The sequence below is a fragment of the Pelodiscus sinensis genome, chromosome 20 (genome assembly GCF_052426305.1).
Source record: "Pelodiscus sinensis isolate ZL-2025 chromosome 20, ASM5242630v1, whole genome shotgun sequence".
NCBI lineage: Eukaryota > Metazoa > Chordata > Testudines > Trionychidae > Pelodiscus > Pelodiscus sinensis.
The window spans coordinates 27984589-28011361 of record NC_143071.1 but is presented as its reverse complement, the minus strand read 5'-3'; the positions used below and the strand labels follow the sequence as shown (position 1 = coordinate 28011361).

Here is a 26773-nt window from a genome sequence, read left to right as displayed (position 1 = left end):
CGGAGTGCTCAGTCAGCTGGAGGACCTACAGCCAGGGGATTACAACCGAGTCAAGGAGGCCCTGCTGCACAAGTTCGGGCTGACCCCCGAGATGTACAGGAAGAAGTTCCGGGGGGTACAGAAAGGGCCACGGGAGACCTATGTGGACCTGGCCTCCCGCCTGGCGCAATACTGCCGCAAGTGGGTCTCGGGAGTCGGAGCCCAGACCGCAGAGGAGCTGCTCAAGCTGGTCATGATGGAGCAGTTCTATGAAGCGTGCCCACCCAAACTGAGGCTGTGGCTCAAGGACCGGAGACCAGAGAACCCCCAGGAGGCCGGGAGACTGGCGGATGAGTTCACGGAGAGCCGGTCCGGGGGTGAACGGGAGTCCCGGAGAGAAAGAGAATCGCGCAGAGACCGGTTCTCGGCGGAGCAACGGAGAGAGACACCTCCGAGGCGAGCCCCAGGGACCAGGACCAGTCATCGATACCCCAGAAAACCAGCCAGAGCCCGGGCAGAGCCGACCCGAATGGGCCCACAGAACCTAACTTGCCATCGCTGTGGGCAACGAGGCCACAAGAGGGCTCAATGCACCAGGCGCAAGAACAGGTCCCATGACCTGGGACGTTCCAGGGTTAACTGGCTGGGGCGGGAGGAAGGGCCGGCTGCCCCAGTGGCAGGGGCTGGCCGGCAAACCTCCGCTCGGGGAGGGGGGAAGGATGCTCAGTGCACCTCCCCTGGGAGGTCTGACCCTCGGGAGACAGATTTATCCGTGCACCGGGTGGGGGCGGGGCGGCCCCTACGGAGGGACTGCCTCGTACCCCTGGAGGTGGATGGCAGGAAGGTGACGGGTTTCTGGGACACGGGGGCGGAGGTGACGCTGGCCCGGCCCGACATAGTGGCCCCAGACCGTATGCTACCCGACACTCAGCTGACACTGAGGGGCATAGGCGGCACCCCCTTTGAGGTACCCGTAGCCAGGGTGCATCTGAAATGGGAGGCCAAGGAGGGCCCCAAGGAAGTGGGGGTGCACCCGCACTTGCCCACCGACGTGCTAATGGGGAGTGACCTAGAGGAGTGGCCAGACGGACCCCACAGGACGCTGGTCACCACCCGTAGCCAGAGCAAGCGAGGGGCTTGCGGCCCGGAACTCGAGGAGGTTCCCCAACAGGGGGCCCAGGGCCCCGTCCCAGCAGACCTAGAGTTGGACCTAGGCAGTGGGGGGAACCACGGCCCTGTCCCAGCCCCAGCCGCTGAATTCCAGGCGGAGGTGCGAGCGGATCCCTCTTTGCAGGCCCTGAGGGACCGGGCTGACCTGGGTGCCGCTCAACCCCTAGGAGGAGATTGCCAGGAGAAGTTCCGGTGGGAGAGGGGATTTCTGTACCGGGAATGGCTTTCCCCCGGGACGGTAGGCAAGTGGGGGCTCCAGCGGCAGCTGGTGGTTCCCCAAAGGTATCGCCGCAAGCTGCTACACCTGGCCCATGACATCCCGTTCTCGGGACACCAGGGGATCCGGCGCACGCGGCTGAGGCTGCTCCAAAACTTCTATTGGCCGGGGATGTTTGCAGCTGTCCAGCGGTACTGCCGGTCCTGCGACTCCTGCCAACGAGTGGGGAAGGCCCAAGACAGGAAGAAAGCTGCATTGAGACCCCTGCCCATCATAGAGGAGCCTTTCCAGAAGGTGGCGATGGATATTGTGGGGCCCTTCAACAGAGCGACCCGGACAGGGAAGAAATACATCCTGGTGGTGGTGGACTTCGCCACCCGCTACCCCGAGGCCGTGGCCCTGCCCTCCATCGAGGCAGACACGGTGGCAGACGCACTGCTGACCATTTTCAGCAGGGTGGGGTTTCCCCAGGAGGTTCTCACGGACCAGGGATCCAACTTCATGTCGGCCCTGCTCCGGTGCTTGTGGGAGAAGAGTGGGGTGCAACACACCTGGGCCTCGGCGTATCACCCCCAGACCAACGGGTTGGTGGAGAGGTTCAATGGGACTCTGAAGCAGATGCTACGGACCTTTATGCACAAACACCCGCAGGACTGGGACAAGTACCTACCCCACCTGCTGTTTGCGTACAGGGAAGTGCCCCAGGAGTCCACGGGGTTCTCGCCGTTCGAGCTGTTATATGGGAGGCGAGTGAGGGGCCCCCTGGACTTATTGAAAGACGAGTGGGAGGGGAAGGTCTCCCCGGAGGGTGAGCCGGTCGTGGAATACGTCCTGACATTCCGGGAAAGACTTGCCGAGCTCATGGGCCTGGCCAGAGAGAACCTGAGCAGGGCCCAGAGGAAGCAGAAGGTCTGGTACGACCGCAATGCACGGGCCCGCGCCTACGCTACCGGGGACCAGGTGATGGTCCTGATCCCCGTGCGGAAGAACAAGCTGCAAGCCGCCTGGGACAGCCCCTTCAAGGTGGTTAAGCAGCTGAACGAGGTGAACTACGTGGTGGAGCTGACGGGCCGGACGCGCGGCCAGCGGGTATATCATGTTAACATGATGAAGCCGTACTGGGACAGGGAGAACTTGGTGCTGGCCGTGTGTAAGCCCTGGGAGGAGCAGGGGGAGGATCCCCTGGTGGGCCTGTTCCCTGGGACCGGAGAGGACTCTTCGCTGGAGTCAATTTCCCTCTCGGACCAGCTCACCCCGGCCCAGCAGGCCGAGATCCGGGTCTCACCAACCTGGCTGTCCACCAGGTGCAGACGGGCACTCACTCCCCGGTGCACTGCTCCCCATTCAGGGTCACAGGGAAAACAGCCCAGGACCTGGAGAGAGAGGTCCAGGACATGTTGGCCCTGGGGGTGATCCAGCCGTCCTCCAGCCCCTGGGCCTCTCCCGTGGTGCTGGTTCCCAAGAAGGACGGGTCGATCCGGTTCTGCGTGGACTACCGGAAGCTCAACGCCATCACGGTGTCCGACGCCTACCCGATGCCAAGGCCCGACGAGCTCCTGGACAAGCTGGGGGGAGCTCGCTATCTCACCACCCTGGACCTAACCAAGGGCTACTGGCAGGTGCCGCTAGACCAGGAGGCCAGACTGAAATCGGCTTTCATCACGCCACTGGGGCTCTATGAGTTCCTGGTCCTACCCTTTGGCCTCAAAGGGGCGCCGGCCACCTTCCAGCGCCTGGTGGACCAGCTGCTGAGGGGAATGGAGAACTGTGCCCTAGCGTACATCGATGACATCTGCGTCTTCAGCCAGTCCTGGGAGGACCACGTGGCCCAGGTCAGCCAGGTACTGGATCGGCTGAGGGAGGCTGGGCTGACCGTAAAGGCTGGGAAGTGCAAGGTTGGAATGGCCGAAGTGTCCTACCTGGGCCATAAGGTGGGGAGCGGCTGCTTGAAGCCAGAGCCGGCCAAAGTGGAGGCCATCCGGGACTGGCCTGTGCCCCAGACCAAGAAGCAGGTCCAGGCTTTCATTGGGATGGCGGGGTACTACCGGAGGTTTGTGCCCAACTTCAGCTCCATCGCTGCCCTGATCACAGAGCTGTGCAGGAAGGGGAGGCCCGACAGGGTGGTCTGGACGGAGCAGTGCCAGAGGGCTCTCTGTGCACTGAAGGGAGCCCTGGCCAAGGCTCCAGTGTTGGTAAACCCAGACTTCGACAAGCCCTTTATCGTGTTTACTGACGCCTCGGACTCTGGGCTGGGGGCGGTGCTGATGCAGGCGGACGAGAAAGGGGAACGTCACCCCATCGTGTACCTGAGCAGGAAGCTGCTGCCCCGGGAGCGGAGCTACGCGACCGTAGAGAGGGAGTGCCTGGCCATGGTGTGGGCCCTGCAAAAGCTGCAGCCGTACCTGTTTGGCCGGCGTTTCACGGTGTTCACCGACCACTGCCCCCTGACCTGGCTACACCAGATGAAAGGGACGAACGCCAAGCTGCTGCGGTGGAGCCTGCTCCTGCAGGACTACGACATGGAAGTGATCCACGTCAAGGGGAGCGCCAACATCATCGCCGACGCGCTGTCCCGTAGCGAGGGGCCCGAACTTCCCCAGGTCACGAGCGGAGTGACCCTGCTCAGTTCGCTCTCGGAGGCGGGAGAACTGTGACGTAGTGGGGGTACTTGCTGGGCTGTGGTGACCTCTGCTGTCTGGAGCAAGACCCAGCAGGGAAAACCTCACTAGGCCAAGGTAATGCCAAACTTGTTGAACCAGTGGCCAGACACCCCCCATGGAGAGGAACAAAGGAAGGTGAATGCTGCCCTGGCTGGGGGGCAGGGCTGGAAGGGAGTGAGTTGGTTGCTGGCTGTCTGTGAGGATGGAGGAGACAGCCTAGGGAGAGGAGCTGGAGTTTAGGGGCCCAGTCTCCCCCCAACTCAAGGGGGCCTGAGGCATCCTAGCCCAGCTCTGTGACCAGACTACATCTGAGCTGTGCTGTATCCTGGAGAGACAATAAACTTCCTCTATTCCACCGGCTGGTGCAGTCTGTTTGTGCCATTTCGGGGTGCAGGAGACGGGGAACCCCCAACGCACCGTCACAAGGAGCATAAGCTTTCGTGGGCAAAGACCCGCTTTGTCAGATGCATGTCAGCATCTGACGAAGTGGGTCTTTGCCCACGAAAGCTTATGCTCCTACACTTCAGTTAGTCTATAAGGTGCTACAGGACTCCTCGCCGCTTTTGCAGATTCAGACTAACACGGCTCCCCCTGATACAAAATACACCAGCTAAGCTTAATACTCTTAGAAACTTGTTACATGCAATTTCTTATCCTAACAGTAGTTCTAATCACCTTTCTCTCAAGATAGGCAGCCTCCCATCTTGAGTCTGATCTTTCCCTTTGTTCAATCTTAGCTGTTTCCAGCAGTCATCTTAGGTGGTAACTAGGGGTCACTTGGCATCTAGCAGTCACCCCTGTTGTTTGGTTTCATGCCTTCCTATATATTTTCATGCCTTCCCAAGGTGGGAATGCTTTGTGTTAAGTTCAAACTTTTCTCCCCTTGAGTGGAAAAAAACAGCGACCAACATGGTTTCCAGCATCAGATGGCCTGGTGACATGTCTTCGTAGAACCAACCAGAGTCCAGGCTCACAGGAGAAGCAAGACTGTTCACAGCTCATTGCCCCAAATACAGGCCCATTAAGTACGACGAATGGCCCTCACTTAGCAGGTGTGTGCTTCGTATTTCTGACTTCAAGTACAGGCATGACACATGCCCGCAAATAGAATGTGCACATTCAGCAAAGCAAAACTTTTAAAACAACGTGTTTTGCATATTTGAGTTAGGCACATTCGTATTCCAGAGCATATTTCCATAAAGAACATGGGGGTGCAACATCAGAGATACAGCTCTTGTGCCATCCTGCACGTTCTCTTATCAAGTTCAATACCAGATGGAGGCATTATAAAGCCAGCAAGGTCATAAACATGCAAATGCTCTTGACTTTGCCATCGGATATTAAAAGCACCGAGGGGCTTCCATTTCACAAGGCAAAGAGACGTCAGCTTGGGCAGATATTGCCTCCTCTGCGCTTAGCTCTCACGTGCTTCCTCGAACCAAGGTCAGTAGTACTGGATCGGGTGTAAGCAGCAGGGATCATCAGATTACATAAACAGTTGCTGAATAGCTTGGACGTTGGGCAGTGTTTGACATCTGAAATCAGCCAAGTGCCTCTCAGGAGGAGCGGGCCTTCAGTGCTGGTCTTTTGAACAAGCGAGGTGCGCTCTGGTCGGCCTCTCGTCTTAGATCAGCCCCCTGGTGTTCTATTATCTGCTGGGTGAGGGCAGGGGGGCCTCAGTCCACCCACTTGACCAAGCTGCAGTCCACAGCCCTATTGTGAGTGACTAATCCCTGGATCACTTCCTACTTCCGCCCCTGCTGATTGCACCAGGGTGAAGCCCTTCTCTTGAGTCTCTGACGTGCATACCCAGCCGCTGCGCTCCTTTGTAGGTTCTCTGGTCTGTGCAGTGCAGCCGCAGGCTTGGTGCCCCCGGGGCAGTACGTTGACTCTCAGAGCTTAGGGCCACCATCTGCTCCCTTTCGCTGCCTGCCTCCTCCTGAGCTGCCCGTCTCCATGTTTAAAGCCCTGCCTGCAGTTTGTGTAGCCCTGGCCCAGAGGTGCCCTTTAACCCCTTGCTCTCAGTGTGCGGGTTGTAAATCCCGTCGGCGGCAGGACCGTTCTGTGTGTTCTCTTTGTAACGGGGCAGTGAGTCGGATGGGCTCATGGTGCCCGGGCTCCAGGAATATTCTGCACTCTGGAGCCCAGCTGCACCATTGGCGCTGGGTCTCTCTGGCTGCCGCCCAGTGCACCGCCCTTTGGGCATCTCCTGGCCCTGTGTGCCCTCCCATGTGCCTCCCCGGGCAGTGGCAGCTCCACACTGCACTCTCTTGTCAGCTACTGCTGCAGCCGGCTACAAAGAGTGGCACCGGGGACAGGCTAAGGTGGCTGCTCCACCTGTGGAGAGAGAAGGCGCATGGCAGTCCCCCCCCACCCCCCCACTTCCGGGCAGATGATTGAGTCAGATCTAGGGGGTAGGATCCTGGCAGGTCTTTGAGCAGAGACCGGGGGTGGCTTGTGCTGGGAGGAGGAGGGGCCTTCTCTCATGGAGCTCGCTGTTGCCAGTGGGGAGAGGCTGTGGGAGTTCTCCTCTGTGGCCCCCAGCCCCAGGGCAATCTGTCCCTTGCACCCCAAACTCTTCATTCTCTGTCCAGCCCCATACCCAGCATCCCTCCCAACAGCCAAACTCCCTCCCAGACACTGCACCCCAACCTCCCGCCCTTTGGCCAGGTGCGGGGCAGGGCAGGACTTGAACTTATTCTGGGCACTGCCAAAAATTGTTCAAGCCTGGTGCCCCGGGTAGTACAGCACCTAGCACCATGGCTGGCAGGAACTCTGATCACCCAGATCCTACTACCAACAGATGACCTTGTTGCTAGCACCTACACAGTGTGGAGGAAGCCGAGTGATTTGAATTCAAAGGGGACAGAAGCCAAAGGAACTGGGCTGGGGGATGGAGGAAAGCAATTGCCTTGGAGTTGAAGAAGGAGAACCTGGCTGGCTGGACAAGGAGGCCTAGGAGCCGGGGAGAGGCTGGGAGCTGGTGAGGAGAGGAGTTGGGGAGCTGGAGCCAGTGATAGGAGTGAGGGGGGGCAGGAAAGGGAGCTAGCTGGCCAGGATGGAGAAACACTGAGACTGGAGGAGGAGCTGGGGAGTGGGAAAGGGACTGGCGGGCCAGGCAGACTTGGACCAGGAGCCCATGGAGGTGGGACAGGGGGTTGGGTAGGAGACAGATATGGGACCAGTGTCTGGGGGAGGGGGCAGAGACAGAGACAGGCGCTTCAGAGCTTGGAATGGAACCCAAATTTCCTGAGTCTCAGTCCTCTGCTGTCAGCAAACAGAACCCCCTGCGAAGTGTGTGCCTCAGCTCTCTATGCCGGTCCCCCCAGCGGACCAGACCCACCACTGCTGGCACTTCCTGCTCGAGCAATCGCTCGCTTCGACTGCAGCCGAGTGCCCAGCACCTCAACACATCAGGACCCAGACAACGAAATCATCAGTGGCCACCTGTTTGTGGTTTAAGAGACTCGCCCAGCATCCCCTGGGCACTTGGGGGCAGGGCTAGGAACAGAATTCAGTTCCCTTGAGCAGCATTCAACTGCCTTAAACATGAAACCATCTTTTATCTTCCCGTGAGAGCCTGCCCCCCGCAGTGTGGGGGGCCCAGCCCAGTGCAACAGGCCCAGTTAACCAGTCAAACATATAGTTTAACTGGCGAACAGTCGCAATGGGCTTTTACATCTCTAATGGTATTTCAGCGTGTGGGGTTTTAAGTCATGATCATAAAGTGCATTGATTTCATTTGGCAGCTTGTTTCTGAAACCAACCTTTTCTTTACGGCGTTTTTTAAAATGGGCTTTTTGTAAAGACAGTAAATACTGGACCTGTAAACACTGCATTGATTTCTATTTCCATTATATGCATGAAGAATGGCAAGCGAGTTGCTCAGGTGCAAAGTGGGCTGGGTGATTTGCAAATACCTTTCTAGACATTCCTGGAGAGTTCACGCTGTAAAAATCTTTAAGCAACTTGAAGATGAAGAGCAGACAGTGCACTTGCAGCAAAGAAGCCTGGAGGAGATTAAATGGGGCAAGGGAAAAAGTATCCTTATGGGGAAATAGGCCTGCTTGAGTTGTTTGAGATTTGTCTCCGTAATTTCAAGACAGGAATTTCTTAGGAGACTTTGTTTCATCTACAAAAGACAGGACATAAAACAGTATTAATTGCATCATTACTGTGAATAGCGGGATGTTGTGAATAGCCAGTGCAGATTATAAATCTGCCGGTTTACTCATGGTAATTCAAAGAACAGTCTTGATAGGAAGAAGCCCATTTACAATAGCAAGGTTGCAATCAGACTGATAACAACACGTCCACCATAGGTGTTCTGACCTGTTAAAGGCCCTTGATTTTCAGTTTTGATGGTTTCAATGCCAAATTAGGGAAATTAAACGGGATAGCTAGAAAAATTAGAGCAGTATTGGGAGTGCTATAAAACACACATTTATGAGCTGGCATTTGAGAGCCATAATCATATAAATTCTCAATTGTTTGTTTGATTTGTAATGCCACCACTTTCTATAACTCTGAACCTTAATGGAACCCATAAAGAGCTTTTTCCATCTCATAGATAAGCAGAAGAAACTGTCTAGACCAGTTCTATTTCTAGATCATATTTTCTGAGTCTGTTTTCATTGTTCTTATGGTTTTTCCTAAGACTAGTTGCATGAAAACGGGCTTCTTCCTACTGTTTTTCTGTTAAAAAAATATCCTCTGTGTGACCTAATTTTCCACAGCAGTTACTCCTGCTGTCAGAGAACCATGAGAGAAGGTAGTGGCGCAGGTGGAAATAAAAAGAGAACCATGTAAATAGAAGCGAAGCTCCTTCCTTGGGCAAACATACTGGATAGTTTTGTTTTCTGAATACGTGAGAGATTCAGTTAATGTGACATATGCAGTAACCTCTATAGAGGATATTTTAAAAAATATTCCATGAAGCGTAAGCAAGACTTTAAAATTAATACAGTTGATTCCACCCAATGGGCGACTAGACCAAGCAGCCTTCCCAAACTCAACCTCCTTTCTCCAAATGGTATGTTTTATGTTTAGTCCATACCATCTGGATGCTCTTCCAGATCCCATCCTGGCCCTGAACAGTGCATATACCCTATTTTTCTCTCTGACTTGGCCTCCCCAATAACCCCCATAGGACCTTAGTCATTTCTGTGTAAAGGTCCTGCCAGCTTCTTGTCTGTGGCCATATTGCCCTGAACGTGTTTGATCATGGAAGCAAAGTGGGGTTGGGCCTGATTTAAGATTTGTAGAGGAGCAAGTCTGGGAATACCCGTACTTGTGGGCTCAGATATAACACATGACACTATATTGCCAAGCTCATGTGTTCCCAATTAGGCAGTTTTATAAAATGTTGGGTTTTTATTTGCCTTCTGGGTTTTGACCTTTCAGAGTTCACAGTTTCATGCTTTTTCCCAGAGCCATGACTGGTAAAAATGTACAATTCTTTTAAAATGAAAGTCAAATAATCCCATGACTCTAGGGCTGTGTCCAGACTCAGGGGGTTTTTCGAAAAAAGTAGCCTTTTTTCGAAAAAACCTCACCAGCGTCTAGACTGCAGCCGCGTTCTTTCGAAATTAAATCGAAAGAACGCGGCTTTTCTTTCGATGGCGGTAAACCTCAATTTACGAGGAAGAACGCCTTCTTTCGAAAGTTCCTCTTTCGAAAGAAGGCGTTCTTGAATGTAAATAGGGCTTCTTCGAAAGAGAGCATCCAGACTCACTGGATGCTTTCTTTCGAAAAAGCAAGCCGCTTTTTCGAAAGTTCAACGTGCAGTCTAGACGCTTTCTTTCGAAAGAGGCTTGCAGTCTAGACATAGCCTAGGATCCGGAGCTTTGAGGAAAAAGCACCAGATACTGGAACTATCATAAGAGTTGGCAGATACACGTGCTGAACTAACTAGGAAAAACTTACAGACTAACAAAACATGTAGATGTTATCATGAGCTTTCATGGGCACAACCCACTTCTTCAGATGACTTTCGCTGGGCCCACAAAAGCTCAGGATACCATCTGCATGCTTTCTTAATCTTTAAGTGCTACTGGTCTACTGGTTGTTTGTTAAGTTTTTCCTGTTATAGCTCACTCAGCTCCCCCTCTGAAGCTCTGAGCTGAGTCAAAGAATCTCTGTAGAGGAGACTCAGCCCTGGTAATACCATGCATAGGCACTCCTAACTGACACACTCACTACACCCCTGTGTGTCCTGGTGGGGGGCCTGAGGGAGGGAAAGCAGCACGTGAGGTGATACAGAGGACTCTGGGAATTAAACCGCATCCTATAAGCGAGACAGTGCCAGGGAGTGGAACAGCCAGAGACCCTGCAGTATGGGCCCTGTCCCACTGGGGCTGGAGAACACCCATCCACAAGGGAGCTGTCTGCTCTCTGAGGGGAATGGTGCTGACGTGCTGGAAGTGCGCTGTTTGCTTCACATTTTGTTCACAGTCCAGATCTTTTTAATTGCCCCGTTTAATAACGAGCCGAACCCTGACGTTTCCCCTCCCTCTTTACTGGGGGAAAAACTCTCACGAAAGTCAGTGGGGATTCACCTGAGAAAGGTGAATCCCCCTCTGTTTGTCAGAGGCTGGAGAGGGATGGCAGGAGACAAACTGCTTGATCATTGTCTTCGGTCCACCCCCTCTGGGGCACCTGGCGCTGGCCACTGTCGGCAGACAGGCTACTGGGCTAGATGGACCTTTGGTCTGACCCAGTACGGCTGTTCTTATGAAGAACATCCAGGGTTTGGGCCAGGGCTGTTATACACCTTTACTGCACCTGGCTTTAGAGACTCTTGGAGATCTTCAGAGATTAATAAACTGTCACAGCCCAGAATAGTCCCATTGACAAACAGGGAAACTGAGGCACAGAGAACTGGTCAGCCTTGTCTATGCTCAGACAGGAACATCTGTGCCAGAGCTGGGGACAAAACTGATTTCCTGACTCCCAGACTGGTGCTTTTGCCAGTAGACAACACTTCCTTTCTCTGGCGGGGCAGGTGGTCCTTCTGTTGTCCTCTTCCGTTCGCTGGGGTTGGACCCCTCTATTGAAATGCTGGCTGTTTCCAGAGGGCTCTTGGTAAGAGGAAGAGCTTCTCAACGCCCCCCTCAATACAAGGGGAGTAGCATGGTTCTCTGAAGCAGTGAGAGCTAGGGTCTGGGACACAGAGGTCCTGCAGAAAAGCCAGAGCACGCTTGGGAGGAGAAAACTTAGGCTGAGTTACACCGTGTCATTGTAATGCTCAGACGAATGGTCTGTGGCAAGATGCATGTATTCTGTGCTAGAATGGGTATCCAGGGACATACCTGCTCCATCCTAGTCCCTTTTTGTAGGACTGATGCTGTCATTAATGTCTTGCTCTTCCTCACAGTTTGGGCACTAGCTGCTAATATAACGGTAGCAGAGAAATGCTGTCTCCTTTCCTTGTGGAAGGACTGCTTTGTTGCAGCAGAGCAGAGCAGTACTAATGAAGCAATACATGAACAACATAAGCACCGCCACAGGGAGCGGGACAAAGACAGGCTGAGCTTTTCAGCGTGGCAGCACCAGTAAAGAGCCTCGCTGCCCTGCAACAGTGCGTTACTCCTGTTTTCTCCTAGGGAGTCACAGCTTTGCTTTTGCTGAAGACGGGCGAGTTAGTAGTCAGCACCGGAGGAGGGGTTGTCGCTCTCTGTAAAGGATCAAACTACAAACCAATCAAGTGAGTTTGTAGAGCAAAGCAGCAGGGGGGTGAGTGGCATTTCCACAAAGTGGCACCATGTTGGGACAATATTGTTTACTTGCCACGGCGCGCTAAGTGCCTGTGTTGATGGTTTTTTAGTTAAGGAACGAGAGTAAAATCTCACCGTATCAGGCTTCCAAACATTGCTGAAATGGCTAGCTTGTACCTTGCACGTTTTTACTGATTCATTTACAAACGTGTGCACCAGTCGGCCACCTTTACTTCTAAAAGGCTGGTGTCAGATCCTGAACTGGTTGTAAGGTCGACACAGCTTGTGAAATTAATGAAATTACATCGAGTTCATCAATTTCATCTGCCCTCTTGAAATCTTACCAAAAAAAGATGTTGGATACTATAGGGATTTGTCACTAGCTATGTAGACAAGTGTGTCAAAATGTTGTGCCTTTCTACTCACAAAGCATTCCGTTGTGCATGCAAAACTGAGTTACAAACATAGTTTTGCACAAAGAATCTCAGTGTACACTTTTGATAATGTAATTATACGATATAGCTTATTCCCCAATCATTGAAATTAAAATTGCCTAGAATCCTCCTGGGGTATGCTAATTTTTAAGTGCACCTCTGATAAGAAAGGTGTGTTTACACAAGACCCTAGTCGAACAGAAGTGCAGGTGTGTTTTCTCAAACCCTGCCGGATTTACCATTGTCTACATGTGGAAGCTATTGTGAAATAAACTAGTGTGTGAATTCAGAGTGCAATAGCTATTCTGTGCAAATGCCCCATGTGGACATTCTTATTCTAGTTAGCTTCATCCACTTCCAAAGTGTACGTTGAGTGCAGAATAAGGGAGTCTACGCAGGCAGCCAATGGAGACTATTCTGCAGTCGCAATTCCAGGTTATTTCCCCATGTAGACAATCCCAGAGACACCAAGGCCTGCATGAAGTGGCAGAGAAGGGAATGTGGGTCTTCGCAGTGTTTCTGCCTGTTGGGTCAAGGTAGGAATGTAGCACGTGGGTGGGAGGAAGCTAAAGCAGCAGAGACGAAATCAAAGAGGCGAGGCAAATCAAGGTCCACATCAGTGTACATTTCTGCTTTATCTTAACAGGAAAATTCAAGTCCAAGGTGGCATCACCTCCCTCACAGGCCGAGGTCAAGGTCACCAGTTCTTCGTAGGAACGGAAGAGTCCCAGATTTATCGCCTCAACTACAACGAGTTTAAAGAGGAGCTCATTGCCACCTGTCATAACGAAGCTATCCATGACATCATTTTCCCATCGTTAGTATGACCGGGAAAAGGGAGGGTGGGGGAACAAGGTGCAGATTTGATGCTGATGTCTGGCCAGCACTGTCCATGCAGAGATCCCCACAGTCACTTGATTTACATAACGAGGTCCCTGAAACGCAGCCCATCTGGGGTGGCCGTCAGCCACAGTTCAGCGTGGCCAAGTGAAAAATCAGTTCAACTGAATCTGCATCAAGAATTTTGACTAGGCGTCTGTATTTAAACAAAGTGGAATTTGCGTAGCATTGGTGGGAGGAGTGTTATGAAATTCCTGGCCCATTCCGGCTTGGACTGACGTGAAACTTGACATTTCACATGTCTGTCAGCGTTTCTTGCATGCACTGGGTTGAATAGGGCCTATCCTTGCAGGCATGGCTGCATTCTTGCTCTGTCTCAGTGCCTAGAATGCCATCTAACATCGGACTAACACTGCTGTCAAACAGACGTTGGGCTATCAACTTCACTTGTAATTGTGTGCTTAGCCAGACGGCGTGCTATATTCAATCCAGGAGTCCGGGTGCACGATGCTAACCTCACGGCTGGGCCTTCTTCACATTCATCTCATGAACAGACAGGAAAATTCCCCTTTGCTGTCAATATTAGGATCACGCCATTTCATAACAGTGGTGGCTCAGTCCCTCGCTCTGCTAATGGAGGGTGGCAGTTTGCTCCAGAGGGAGGTCCTGGGCGTTGGTATGCTGCTGCTGCTGCTGCTGCTGTGACATGAAGTGTCAAACCCAATTGAGTTACAGCAAAATGTGCACAAGAGACATGCAAGAAGCCCTCCAACGCCTCACTTTACGCCAGAGTACGAGCCAGCACCTCTAGCGTAATGAGTAAATCTGTCAGTGCTTTGAGTAATCGGCCGCGCTCCCTGGACTAACACATTCTGCGAAGAAGGCATTCCGAGGAGCTGGTTTAGACATGCTGGCAGGACTGTTTTGTCACCTGTCCTTTGACAGTGACGTCTCTGTGCTCTTCTCTGGAGCGGTGTATGTCCCAGGCTTTGAAACCCAGGCTTAAACCTGATTCCCTGGCCTGGCTTAGTCCAAAGTCTTTCAGCTGCCGAGCTTATCCAGTTTTATAAAGCGTCCAAGGAAAGGAGCTGGGTCACTGTTTGTTTTCTGTCCTGGAGCTTGCTGGGCGTTGATGGGGATGCGGAACAAAAGGCATGTGATTGTGTCACCAGCTGGCAGGGCCCTCTGAAGGGGAGAGTGGTCCAGCCCACCTGTGGTCCAGCCCACTTAGCTCAGGCCTAGTGAAGGAGCTGGTGGCTAATGGTCAGCAAAGAAGCCCAGGGGGAAGGAAGGGAGGGAAAGCTGGTGGCAGGAGCCCCAGCTGGGCTGAGGAGGATCTGCAGGGACAGGGATCCCTGGAGGAGGGGTGAAAGAGCGAGGCCGTGAGCCACTGGCGGGAGCCCAGCGGCTAAAAGGCTTTTGGTTGGTTCTGAGCCGGGTATAAGACTGTACGAAGCCCTGGTGGGCAGAGAATGTTCTAGACCGAACAGCTGAGAGAGAGAAAGAAAAAGGCAAAGCTGAGAGGCGGAAGGAGCAGGGCAGCAGCCAGGGGAGGGTGCTGGGGAGAGAGGGGCTCCCCACAAGCTGCTTTCTCGCTCCCACTCCCCACCGGCCTGCACTGCACAATTTGCTTATTTTCATAGATGACAAACACCCCCTGGGATTGCCTGGGCAGCTCATCTCTGCGCCCAGAACGGGCTGCTAGGAAGGACGTGCTGCTCTCCTTTGCAAAGCCCCCTGCTTATTTACCCCCCTCTACCCAGCAAGGGCAGCTGCCACCAGCCCACTCTGAGAGCCACCAAGCCACTCGTGTGGCTTGCCCGCTCGGAGAGAGAGCAGCTCCCTTCCCCACTCCAACAGCGTCTGGAAACAGTAGGCTCCAGCGGACTCTCAAATGTCACTTCTTCCCCTTGCAAGACCACGAGGCTTCCAACTGCTCATCAGCTGGACGGGCGAACATGCATGTTCTGAAGCAAAACTGAATCTTTCTCTACTATTTCCGCTTTCCAGAGACATTGAGCAGGTTTTATCCTTTGACGCTAAACGTGTGAGGGCACGTGCCTCATCACGAGATACACCTCAACCGACGTTTGCAGCCTTGTTTAATTCCCCCTACAGCATTCCTGGCCCATTAAGGGCAGGGGGGAGGAAGAAATGTACCATGACGACAAGAAGACTCTTATTGGCACCTGATATTCGTCCTGGGAGTCAACAAACTTTTCTTTTGTCCCACCCTCTTAATTTGGAAGCGTTCATGTTAATGTTTCTTATCATATCGATGCAGCCAAAGCTATTGCAGCGCAATGCATTTAACACCCTCACTAAAGAAACTGTATTGTATGCAAACTGTTGTCAGAGAAATGCAACTTTTCATTTCCAGACATCTAGTGGCACAATCTAAAAATTGTGTTGCGATGCTACCGGGCAGATCATCTCGTGTTATTGGTCTTCATTGACATTAGTGCCAATATACATCTGCCAATGGTCCATGTATTTAATTTTCTATTTCCTCTTTTTTAAGGGTTTTGAGGAGAGAGAAAGGAACACCTCCAGTGGCAGCATTTTAGAGTTGCACAAGTTGTTTTATGCAAAGCTATGGGGCTAAGATTCAAGCATTCTGTAGATCCCTAAGATACAGAGCTATGACAAAACATCATTGTGTTGTGTAAAAAATACGTAACAGAACCTATGCCAGTGCAAACTCTGCTGTTTTTTCTATTTCTAGGCATGGCTATGCACAATATCTGACATTTCATCCATTTTTTTTCAGTTTCCGTGGGCCAGAAAAGCCATATATTCTATTGTAAAGCAAGCAAATCTTGAAATATAATTGTGGGGCTGACTTTTAAATTTCCCATAAAATTCATCTCTGAAGTGCATTTCTTCCACTATTTGATCTGAGGAAGTGGGTCTGGCCCACGAAAGCTCATCACCTAATAAACCATCTTGTTAGTCTTTAAAGTGCTACACAGTCCTGTATTTTGCTTCCCCAGACTAACACGGCTACATTTCTATTACTATCTCTGAAGTGAGACTGGACTTAGAAAGTTTCATTCCAAAGGGCAAACTTGTCAGAGTTAGGCGTGAGAAATGCAAAGGGCCCTTCCACCTTAACTGCCGTGTCCCCTACTGGAAAGGCCCAATGAAGGGGAAGTAAGATTTGATGAGGAAACTATTCTCCAGCGCCGACCTTGAGCTTCCTGTTTCTTTGCCTTCCCCAGGGAAACCTCTGACTTGTTTGCCACCTGCTCCAAGAGCGACATCCGAGTATGGCACACCCCGGAGAACAAGGAGCTGTTACGAATCACGATCCCCAATATGACCTGCCATGCCATAGACTTCATGAGGGACGGCAGGAGCATCATTTCAGGTAACGACAGGCGAGCTCCAGGTTCAGATCCCGCCTTCAATTGCTGTAATAGAAAATGGGCGGCCCAGAGCCTGGAATTGCTCCAGCTATTTTGGCAGTGACCAAAGAGGTTCCATAAACCCTGCTCACAGCTGCCAGGCCCCTGGCATCGTGGGGATGGTGTGTGAGGAGCGCAGGGTTTGGGGAGCCCGGCTAGAGGGCGTGAACTCGGGCACATTAGGGAGTCCAGGTTCACATAGAACCAGGCAGGTTAGGGCTGAGGACAGAGGCATCGTGCGCCTTCCCCTCGCTCCCCTCGCCATTGTCCTGTGCTGCGTGGGGCTCCAGCGGCCCCCTCCCCAAACATTCTTCCCTAGCTAGACACTGGGAGGGAGTGAAATCTGCTCACGCACTCACCAAGCGGTTTTACCTCCGTGTCGCGGGCCTGATGGGGCCTTTTAATGAAAGGAATTGGGGAGGGGCTCAGGAAGGAGAAAAAATAATATAAAGGACGTGACTTTCTGGGTGGTGTTTCTGTATTGCTCCAGCTTGGAATGACGGGAAAATCCGAGCCTTCACGCCCGAGACTGGTCGACTCCTGTATGTGATCGACCACGCCCACAGCATGGGCGTGACAGCCATCGCGACAACGAGCGACTGCAAAAGGATCATCAGTGGAGGGGGGGAAGGGCAGGTAACACATGCCTAAATCTCTCAGGGCTGGCTGGTGCTATTGCCGCTGGAACTAGTAACCACCTCCCCAGAACCTGAGAGCGTCCTGGCTTGGCTCACATAAGCACAAGACTCGGCTCCCAACTGTTCGTGTCGGCTGTAAGTAAATCTGCCCACTTCCTTGTAGCATGGCATGAAGCCCTGTCCGCTGGTTACTCCTGGCATGTAAATCCTGTCAATGCTGAACATGCCTCTTACTCCGATTTGTCAGTCTGTCTGTCACCGATATTTGGTTCATCTGCATCAGTCGTTGTTTGCAAGTCTGTCTTGAATGCAGGTTTTCCTTCTGACCCAGTTTTGCCAGTTCCAGTCCTCACCTGCTGAACCTGTTCTGATTGACCTTCATTCTCCTCCCTTCTTTCTCCCCACACCCACTTCCAGCGGTCAGGGCTAAAAGTCCCCTGCACGGTGGTGCTTCAAGCTGCGGCTGTCTGAGCCTCTTCTTGCATGCAGTGGAGTTGCAGCTGTGTCAGTCCCAGTGTATCAGGGAGACAGAGTGGAGGAGGTGGACTCTTGTTCTCTTAGGCTATGTCTAGACTGCAGGCTTTTTGCACAAGGAGCTTTTTTCAGAAGAGATCTTCTGAAAAAACGTCTTGTGAAAGAGAGTGTCCAGACTGCCTGGATGCTCTCTTGCATGTGAGCTGTGATTGCTATGGGCAGAATGGCCACCAGGGCACCTGTGCTTTTCCTCTTCCCTCTTCTTCCGAAAAAACTCCCTTTTCCCCGTCCACACACGCCTTTTTCTGAAAGAGCTCTTTCGCAAAAAGGCTTCTTCCTCGTAGAATGAGGATTACCAATTGCGCAAAACCCTTCTGTTCTTTCAATAGCTCAGGGCTAGGGGAGGGATAGCTCAGTGGTTTGAGCATTGGCCTGCTAAACCTAGGGTTGTGAGTTCAATCCTTCAGAGGGCCTTTTAGAGATCTGGGGCAAATCTGTCAGGGATGGTACTTGGTCCTGCTGTGAGAGCAACGAACGGGACTCAATGACCTCTCAAGGTCCCTTCCAGCTCTATGAGATAGGTATAGCTCCATATATTATGATTTACTGTCACAAGAACGCACTTGCAGCATGGGCATCACTCAGGTTTTGTCGGAAAAAAAGGCCGTTTTTCCAACAAAACTGTGTAGTCTAGACATACCCTTAGTGCCAGTCTAAGTTGCAGTCAAACAGTTGAGATCTAAGAACAGTTCTCTCACCGAAATGCAGTCACAAGACTAGGTATCGCCTGGCTTGTAATGGAAGAGAGATTTGTAGCGGTATATTTTCACAATAGGAATATTGCCAGACATTCTGAAAGCAGCAGAAGTGGAGGTTATAATTATAATCTGTTATTAGCTCTGCAACCTGTACCAGCCATAAGAGTGACCAAAGCTGCTGTAGAAGGAAAATCTGTACTCAAGACAGAGATGGATTGGACATCCTTTTATCTGCATGTAAGGCCACACTGATCTCAGCTGTGGCTCCAGGAGTGAAGAACTTGACTTTAAAGCGACACTTTAATTCTGTTAAAGCCCGAACCCTTGTGAAAATAAAGCAGACCAGAGTTTGGCCATTTGAATCAACAGGGCGCCCTTGTAGCTAAGAAGGCTAACGGCACATTGGGGCGCATTAGGAGGAGCATTGCCAGCAGATCCAGAGATGTCATCATTCCCCTTTATTTGGCTCTGGTGAAGTCACATCTGGAGTATTGTGTCCAATTTGGCTCCCCTTGTTACAGAAAGGATGTGGATGCATTGGAGAGGGTCCAGCAGAGGACAACCAAAATGATGAGGGGATTGGAGAACATGACCTAGGAGGAGAGACTGAGGGATTTGGGCCTGTTTAGTCTGCAGAAGAGAAGGGTGAGGGGGGATTTGAGAGCAGCCTTCAACTCCCTGAAGGGGGGTTCCAAAGAGGATGGAGAGAGGCTGTTCTCAGTGGGGGCAGGTGGCAGAACGAGGAGCAATGGTCTCAAGTTGCAGTGGGGGAGGTCTAGGTTGGATATTTGGAAAAACTCTTTCCCTAGGAGGATGGGGAAGCGCTGGGCTGGGTTCCCAAGGGAGGGGGTGGAATCTCCATCCCTAGAGGTGTCTAAGTCCCAGCTTGACAGAGACGCCATCAAATGGTGCTGGAGAAACCCCCAGCTCAGGAATCCCTTTTGGTTCCACTTTGGCCCAGGCGGGCGCATGCGCACCACGGTGTTTGTGGCTGGTTGCAGGTGCGGGTGTGGGAAATTGGCCAGCACACTCGCAAGCTGGAGGGCGTTCTGAAGGAGCACATATCCACCATATCTTGCATCAAGATTAAGAAGAACAACCGGGAGTGTGTGACAGCCAGCACCGACGGGACGTGCATCGTCTGGGACCTCGTGTAAGGAGATCGCTCCTCCCCAGCAGTGCGGCACTTCTCAGCCGTGGCAGGGCTCTGGCCTTGTGGGTGTGTGGGCAGGGGGTGTGCGGATAACGTTTTCGCAGAGCCCCCCTCCTCCCCGGGGTGCCCTAGGCAGCGAAAGTCTTCCCCAGCAGTGTCCGGAAAGCAATTTTGCCGCTGATCTCAATCCCTGCCTGACAAGGCCTTTTGTGTGGGAGTGAAGGAGGGGGGGGGGGGGGGGGGGGGGGAGACCGGGCAGCACAGAGAGCCTGCAGGAGGGTGAGCCCCTGCTCAAATGAGTGCCACGTCATCCGTGCTCAGGAAACCCTTTCCTCAGCCAGCGTGGGCTGGCTCTGACCTGTGGAGAGGCCCCGCGCCCACTGTAGGGAAGCCTCTGCCTCAGGCTGCTTTGGGGTGTTTTTCAGCCGATTCATGAGGAATCAGATGATCCTGGCCAACACCTTGTTCCAGTCCGTGTGTTACCATCCGGAGGAGCACCAGATAATCACCAGCGGGACAGACCGGAAGGTGAGCGCAGCGCCAGGGGCAGGCCAGCGAGGGGGGTCATTGGGTGGCATTTCACATGCCAGCCCTTCTCACGCCAGCGTGGGCCCCCCCGCGGCAGAAGGGCAGCCGTGGTAGGGGAGGGCATTGGGCACTGGAGTGAGCTTGTTGCTGGCCCCCAGAAGCCGTGGGAATCTTCACACCAGCGCTGCACGCGTGAGCTCCCATTTCCGATCTTCTTTCCAGATCGGATACTGGGAAGTATTTGATGGCTCTGCAATCAGGAATTTGGAAGGCTCCCTGACTGGCTCCATCAATGGGATGGATATCACCTCAGACGGGACCTACTTCGTCACAGGCAAGCAGACTGGGGGGGACCCCAGAGTGTAAAGACGCCCCAGGGAAGTAGCACCCGGAAGGGTGAGAAGTTAGGCAAGGAAGAACAAAAGGAGACCTTGCGAATAGGAACGGACGAGGGTGGGAAACGCTTGGGAAGATACGGTGGGCTTCATCCTGCGACGTGCCCAGTGCAATAATGCAGGGAGGAACGCACTCGGCAGCTCCCAGGATCAGAAACCTGGGCTGTCATGGGGAACAACTGGGGTCATTTCAGCCCCACGCCGCTGAATTCAGTGGAGTTTCCCTGGGGATGAGTTGGACCCTTGGACTTTCCTGGCTCACGGAAGTCTCCGTTCTCCAGAAGCCTGGAAATCTTAAGTGGAGAATGACCCATGCGGGTGCTACAGCTGCCCAGCCTAAGCACTGGTGCATACAGCCCTCGCCTGGCTCCCACACACTGTGAGCCTGACCCTGGAGTGGCACGGGGGTGCCAGGTGAGTGGCCAGGCCTGTGGTAAGGTTGCAGACTGGCTCCCTTAACTGTTAAACCAGCACGGAGAGGAAATTCTCACTGAAGGCCTGGCGGGGTGGGGGACTCTGACTATAGCTTGTCGGGTTCAGTCAGGGTAGGGGCCCGTGCCAAGCTCCGCGCTGATCCCAGACACTGTAGTGGGGGAAATCCTTTCCATCCACAGCGCTCAGGGCCTTGGATCCCACCCTGTTCCCGTCCCAAAGCCAGGACATTCCTCTGCCTTCTCCCTATGATCACAAACCATCTGTCCTCCTTGTGTCCAACAGGCGGTGACGACCACCTGGTGAAGGTCTGGGACTATAACGAGGGCGAGGTGACGCACGTTGGCACGGGCCACAGTGGCAGCATCACCCGCATCAAGATCTGCCCCGGGAACAAATACATTGTGAGCGTGAGCGCGGACGGGGCGATCCTGCGGTGGAAATACCCACACTCCCCCTGACACCCGGCACAGACACTGCGAGGCCACGTGCCAGTTCTGAGCTCTGTTTTCTCGTACTGCTCCACACTGTGCAAACGTTCCCCTGATAGAGGAGCCCTGGGTTTTATAGACGCGCATATTAAGTAACCTGCCCCGTCAGATGCTCCCTGGTGTCCATGAGACTGACCGGCCGGACTTGCTCAGGCACTGGGCACCTGCAGCCCCCGCTGGCTCCCTGAAGTTGCGGGCTCCTCCCTGTTCAGGGCCAGCCCAGGCAGTTCTGTCGGGGCTCGTGTTCCGTTGCTAAATCCCCTTCCAGCTCCGTCTGCCTCCTTCACAATGAACGGCTTGTCGGCGGAATTCAGGCTTCTGTGCTCATTCAAATAGCAAAACAGCCTTTTCCACATCCACCCCGAAAGGTCGTGGACAGAGCCCCTGGATTTCAGATGCTCAGAGGTGCGTGAGGATTTGGGGTGTCCTACGTTTCAGGATCCCAACGGGGCACCCCTCAAAGGGGCCTGGTTGTCAGAGACCTAGACGGGTTCATAGCTGGGCTAGAGTGAGGTGAGGGTCCTTGGCAGCGCGTGCGGGAGATTTGCGTCTCTGACACGAGGTCCTGTGGGGATGGAGTGTAAAGAGGGGAGGTGTCTGCTCTGTGCTGGCTGGACCCTGCTGTGATGTGAGTAAGAGGCTGAGTCCTGCCTCTTCTGTTTCTACAGCCTCAGGCCTTGTGCTCTGGTGGCAGCCGCGCAGGCAGCCCCTGGCGGTGGGGCAGCAGTGTTCGCCGTGGCTGGTAGGACGGGGAAAGGCCTCTGGCATGTCAAACGCTGGGAGGGGAGGGATCCGACCGTGTGCACTGCTGCCGTGCAAATGGAAACGCCCCCAGCCAATGCGGTGCCGAGCTGGCAGGACGGGAGCCCTGCGGTCCTGTCCTGTCCTGTCCTGTCCTCCAGGCCAGTCACAGCGAGGGCTGAGCTGCCCTGACCGGGGGCAGCTGCTCTGGAGAGGTGCTGGCCGTTCAGCGTTTGGCCTCGCCCGTCAGTGAGGAAGGAGAGCGCTTGGTGCCTTTGGGCTGAGGCCAACACCTGTGGGGAGACCCCTCATGTCACAGAGCCACCCGCCGGCCACAGAGGCTCTCAGCCCTCAGCCACGCCGGGGAGAATTCAGCCGGCAAACTGGGCATGAAAGGCCCGTCTGCCTGCTGCTGCCATTTCCCCTCAGGTCGAGAGCTGTACAGCGCACTCCAGCGTCCCCTTGCGCCCGACGGTCTCTGGGCACAGCCCACACACCGGCTGACTCTCGGCGCCCCGTGTACAGAAGGGAGACGGAGGGGAAGTAACTGAGGTAGAGTGGTGTGCTGCGTCGGGGGGTGCAGGCTAGACCCCAGGCGGGAGGACTCTGGGCCCAGACGTGCTCCAGTTGCGAGAATCTGTTTCCTTCTGTTTACGGAATGCAAGTAACCAAGGCCCCTCGCGGCCCGTCTCTAATGGGCCATTGCCGGGACTCAGCGCTGGGAGCACGGCGGGGATCGTGGCCACTGCAGTGTGGTGCTGCACCGGCTTCACTAGGCGAGCTCAGCAGTTTGGGGTGTGGCTGCTCCCAGACTGGCTTGGCTTGCCCTCTTAAAAAAGCCACTTCAAGCCAACGCAGCAGGTCCCTGACAGAGCTGCAGGGGGTTGCATAGAGTGTAGACGAGCCTGAAGGGTTCTGCCCGCCAGGCCGTGGTCCTAGCTGCCACTCCCGGTCTGGTACTGCACCTGGCCATGTGGACTGAGTCTGCTCCGGGACTTGGCGCCCCAATGGCCGAGCTAGGCCTGAGCAGGCCCACCTAGTGTCCCAGCCATGCCCGTACCACTCCACCTCGGCAGCTCTGCGTCCTCTGCGTAGCCCTGCTCCTCAGCACCTGTGGTGCTGTACGGGCTGCGTGCCCCCGTCCTGCCCGGCTGCCCCAGGTGTCACAGATGGCTCTGGCCTGCATGGACCGCTCAGAGCAGTCGCCACGCAGAGCAGAGGGGAGGGGGGCCGGGCGGTGTGGGAAACCTGCCCTGCAGTACGAGTCCCCTCCCTGTTTGCACTTCTGATCTGAATGGACTTGCTACGCTGGCGCTAGTCGCGAGGACGCTGCTGGTGGCGGTGGGGAGCTAGAACACGCCTGCGGGCGAACGCCATGGAATACAGCCGCTTCCTCTCCGCAGCTAACAGGCGCTTTCTGAGTAGCAAGGTAATTGCTTCTGCTATCTCAGAGGGAAAGAGCTTGGGCGGCACAGAGCAGAATAGCGCTGCGGGCCTGATTCTCGGTCACACCAAGGCCCCTTGTGCCGCTCTGGCAGTGCGAAGGGGCCTGATGGGCGGGGCATGGAGGGGCCTTCGTGTAACGGAGAATCAGGCCGTCGTGAATGATTTGAGCGATGGCTAGACAAGGCGAGAGTGACGCTGCGACTGGCCCGTCCTGCCTGGCTCTCCGTGGTCAAACCACTGTCCCGGGGAGAAGGAGGTGAGACCGGGGTCCAGTTCCCAGCGATACCTGTGACCTGGGCCAGTCACTGAATTCCACCAGCTGAGAACCTGGCCCTGACTCTGCCTCGGTTCCCGTCGGCCGTGCGGACGAGCGCTCGCTTGCCGAGGCCCTGGTCCGAGAGCTTTGCAGGGATGCTTGTTCTGACGGCGGCAGTGGGCAGGCATGTGGCTCCGTGGGGGCGGGGGGCGACCCACGAGACAGGCAGGGTTGCCAGATTTGGCTGCAGAGGTCTGTCTCCTGGCAGCATGACAGAAGTGACACACCCGTGAAGTAGGGGCCCGTGGCAGGAGGGGTGTGCCGGGGCCCCCCATCCCAGCACTGCTACGGTCCTAGGGACACGCCCAGGGAGCAAAACCGCCCTCGCCCGGGAGAGCGCCTTGGTTCAACCACCTTGCAGCCCCCCGCCAGCCTGGCCCACCGCCGCCTTCCGCCCAGTGTCGTTCAGCCAAGGAGCTGGGCAGAGAATTCAGCGGCTCGGGGTGGTCATGTCATCTGGGCTCCTGTCTGCCGCGAGAGCTGAGAGCTGCCAGAGCCACCCCAAGAGCGGAGCCGGAGGAAGGCAAGCGGCTACTGAAGTGTCGAACGCTTCTGAACCTGGATGTTGAACCTACGTTTGGGTGCTGCCTCCTCTCGCTGTTTGTGTATCCGCAGCCCCCGGGCACCTGCCTGTGCTGAGTCACGACAGCTCCTTGACCCCAAAGGGCTGTTGCCGGACACGCCCTTCAGGCTCTGTTCCATGCAGCCATACTTGGCCTGGAGGGAGGCAGCCGTGCCCCGCAGAGGAAGGAAGGGAGGGCCCTGTTCTGACCCTCCCAGGCCATGATGCCCCCAGGCCTGCCCTCTCCTGAGTGGGGGCCGGTCTCATGATCCATCTGACATTGCTCTTGCGCGGGGGTGTTGGAGATGCAGGGTAAGAGGAAACTTCTGGCCCCCGGTGCTCCAGCGGTAACAGGCAGCTAGCACGACGCCTCGGCCCGAGATGCGTCGCACCAGGCATGTGACAGGCAGGCTCACGTCAGAGGCATTTCCTGCGGGAGCCGATTGCAGAGGCAAAAGCCGGCAAATGTGGGGCTGGTTCGTGCGTTGCTGGGCGGGTCCCCAGGGCCCCCCCTTGAGAGGGGGATCGAGTGTCATGTCTCCATCCAGCAGCCAGGCCAGGCACAGACCCTCAGTACCGGGTTTATAGGCACCAGCGGTGCCGCGGCGCTTGGCCCCCGCCACAAAGGGGCCTGGCAGTGTGAGTGGCTCCCAGCCACACCCTCCCACCCCAGGGGCCTTCCACCTAGCAGCTGGGCTCCATGTGAGCTGGACAGGGCTGCTGGCCATGGGTGGGGGGGTCACATCCCAGGAGTCTGCTGCAATCCTGGCCTGGCTCCAGCTCCAAGTAGTCTCTGCTGACAGCCACCTGTGGGGCCCCTCCGTCCTGGGTCCTAGTCACCTGGGCCCGGTGCAGAAGCAGGCTGGTCCTGACCAATGGGGATCAGGGGGGTAGTGGGGGGGGGGGGTGTCAGGTAAATAGGTCTTAAGAGAGCCCAGCCTGGACAGGCCCCCGTCCTGTTGTGACCTGACTGATGTCACTGCTCCGAAAGGGCTGGAGCAAGCCCCACCCTGAGACCAGCCCCGGCCGCATTGCCAGCTGAGCCCAGCGCGGGAGCCTGGGGTGCAGCTGGGGGTGGGTGTCGGAGGGGCTCAGGGCAGTGAGAGACTGGGACAGTGTGGAAGGGGGAAGGTGTGTGTGTCTGGGGCACTGGGCGGGGGGGAGGTCTGTGTGCATTGGGCACTGGGCAGCGGGGTCTGTGTGGGGCGTGGAGCAGTGGGAGGGGCAATGGGAGCGTCTGAGGGTGGGGATGGGTGGGCCTCCCCCAAGGGGAAGACGTGCGCTGGCAGGGCGGGGCCAGGAGGGCTAATTGCACTGACAGCTGCTGCTTTCCAGACGGGCCCTTTGCTCTGGGGACTCCCCCTGCAGGTGCCTCCTCGGGGCCCACTAAAGGCCAATCTGGCCGTGACTCTAGGACACAAGTTGCCTTGAGCTCCTTTGCCTCCGCGAGCAGCAGGAAGGGCTGGATTAACCCTGCCAGGCTCCAGGGAGCCTGGGCCTTTCAAACCTGCTGCCCAGATTATCAGCCTGTCGCTCCTGGCCAATGCAGCACCCAGGTATCCGTGTCCCCTCCCGGCATGGCTCGGGCCGGGAACGTCGTGTTCCTGCTGGGAAAGCTGCCAGACGCGCTGCGTGAGAGGAGCTGCCGCGAGCTAACGAAGTAAAGCCGAGCTCTTTGGGACGCACCAGCCCCTGGCGGCGCCTTGACAAGGGCCGGGCCAGCTGAGCGGTTTGAACAATGCGAACAGCTCTGACGACTGGCTCTCCCGGGTGTGCAGTGCAGCGGAACGAGAGCTCACAATGGGGCTGCCGGGTTCCAATGGCACCGTGCAGTGGAGCGGCTTCACGTTAGCCTGCCCCCACAAGCCGCCTCTCCTGGCCTCTCTCCGACCCGCCGTGGCAGTCTGGACAGGGCCCCCAGCAATGCAAGTCCTGGGGCCAGCCAGAAGGAGTCAGAGGGGTCGGAGGCAGCCTCCCTCCTGAACACGTTCTAGCCCCGGTGGGCTCAGCATCAAACTCTCAGCCCCAAGCCCCTTTCTTATTCTGAACCATGGCTGGCTTCGGGCTACCCAGCAGGGCCTTTTGTCCTGGGAAGAGTTCATGTTGTTAAAGGTGTTTGGGCCTGGCCGTACATCCTGGTACAGCAGCAGCCCCTTGAATTAAATCGGGTGACTCTGCTCTCTGCACTTTGTGACGGTGGGTTGGGGGTCCTCTGATCCAGCAGCCCCGTAGCAGCAAGAACAGACTCCGCCAGCCAGTAGAATAGAGGGGGTGTATTGCTTCTCCAGGATACAACACAGCCTAGACGTGATGTGGCTACAGGAGTCTGGGCCAGGATGCCCCAGACCCCCTTGAGATGGGGTGGCTGGGCCCTTAGATGCCTAGCCCCCTCCTGAGGCTGTCTCCTTCATGGTTCC

The 26773-nt window shown here is 55.2% G+C and overlaps 1 protein-coding gene across 1 annotated transcript in view; it reads left to right on the top strand.

Moving 5' to 3' along the window:
- CFAP52 (cilia and flagella associated protein 52) overlaps nucleotides 1-21600 on the top strand; it is a 36207-nt gene extending 14607 nt beyond the window's left edge. Inside the window, exons 7-14 of the mRNA XM_075903489.2 lie at nucleotides 11631-11731; nucleotides 12822-12992; nucleotides 16237-16385; nucleotides 16913-17058; nucleotides 19294-19445; nucleotides 19871-19973; nucleotides 20196-20307; nucleotides 21086-21600. Coding sequence (XP_075759604.1) covers nucleotides 11631-11731; nucleotides 12822-12992; nucleotides 16237-16385; nucleotides 16913-17058; nucleotides 19294-19445; nucleotides 19871-19973; nucleotides 20196-20307; nucleotides 21086-21261 — 1110 coding nt within the window. The 3' untranslated portion in view covers nucleotides 21262-21600. The remainder of the gene's footprint in view (nucleotides 1-11630; nucleotides 11732-12821; nucleotides 12993-16236; nucleotides 16386-16912; nucleotides 17059-19293; nucleotides 19446-19870; nucleotides 19974-20195; nucleotides 20308-21085) is intronic.
- Nucleotides 21601-26773: the final 5173 nt, after the last annotated feature.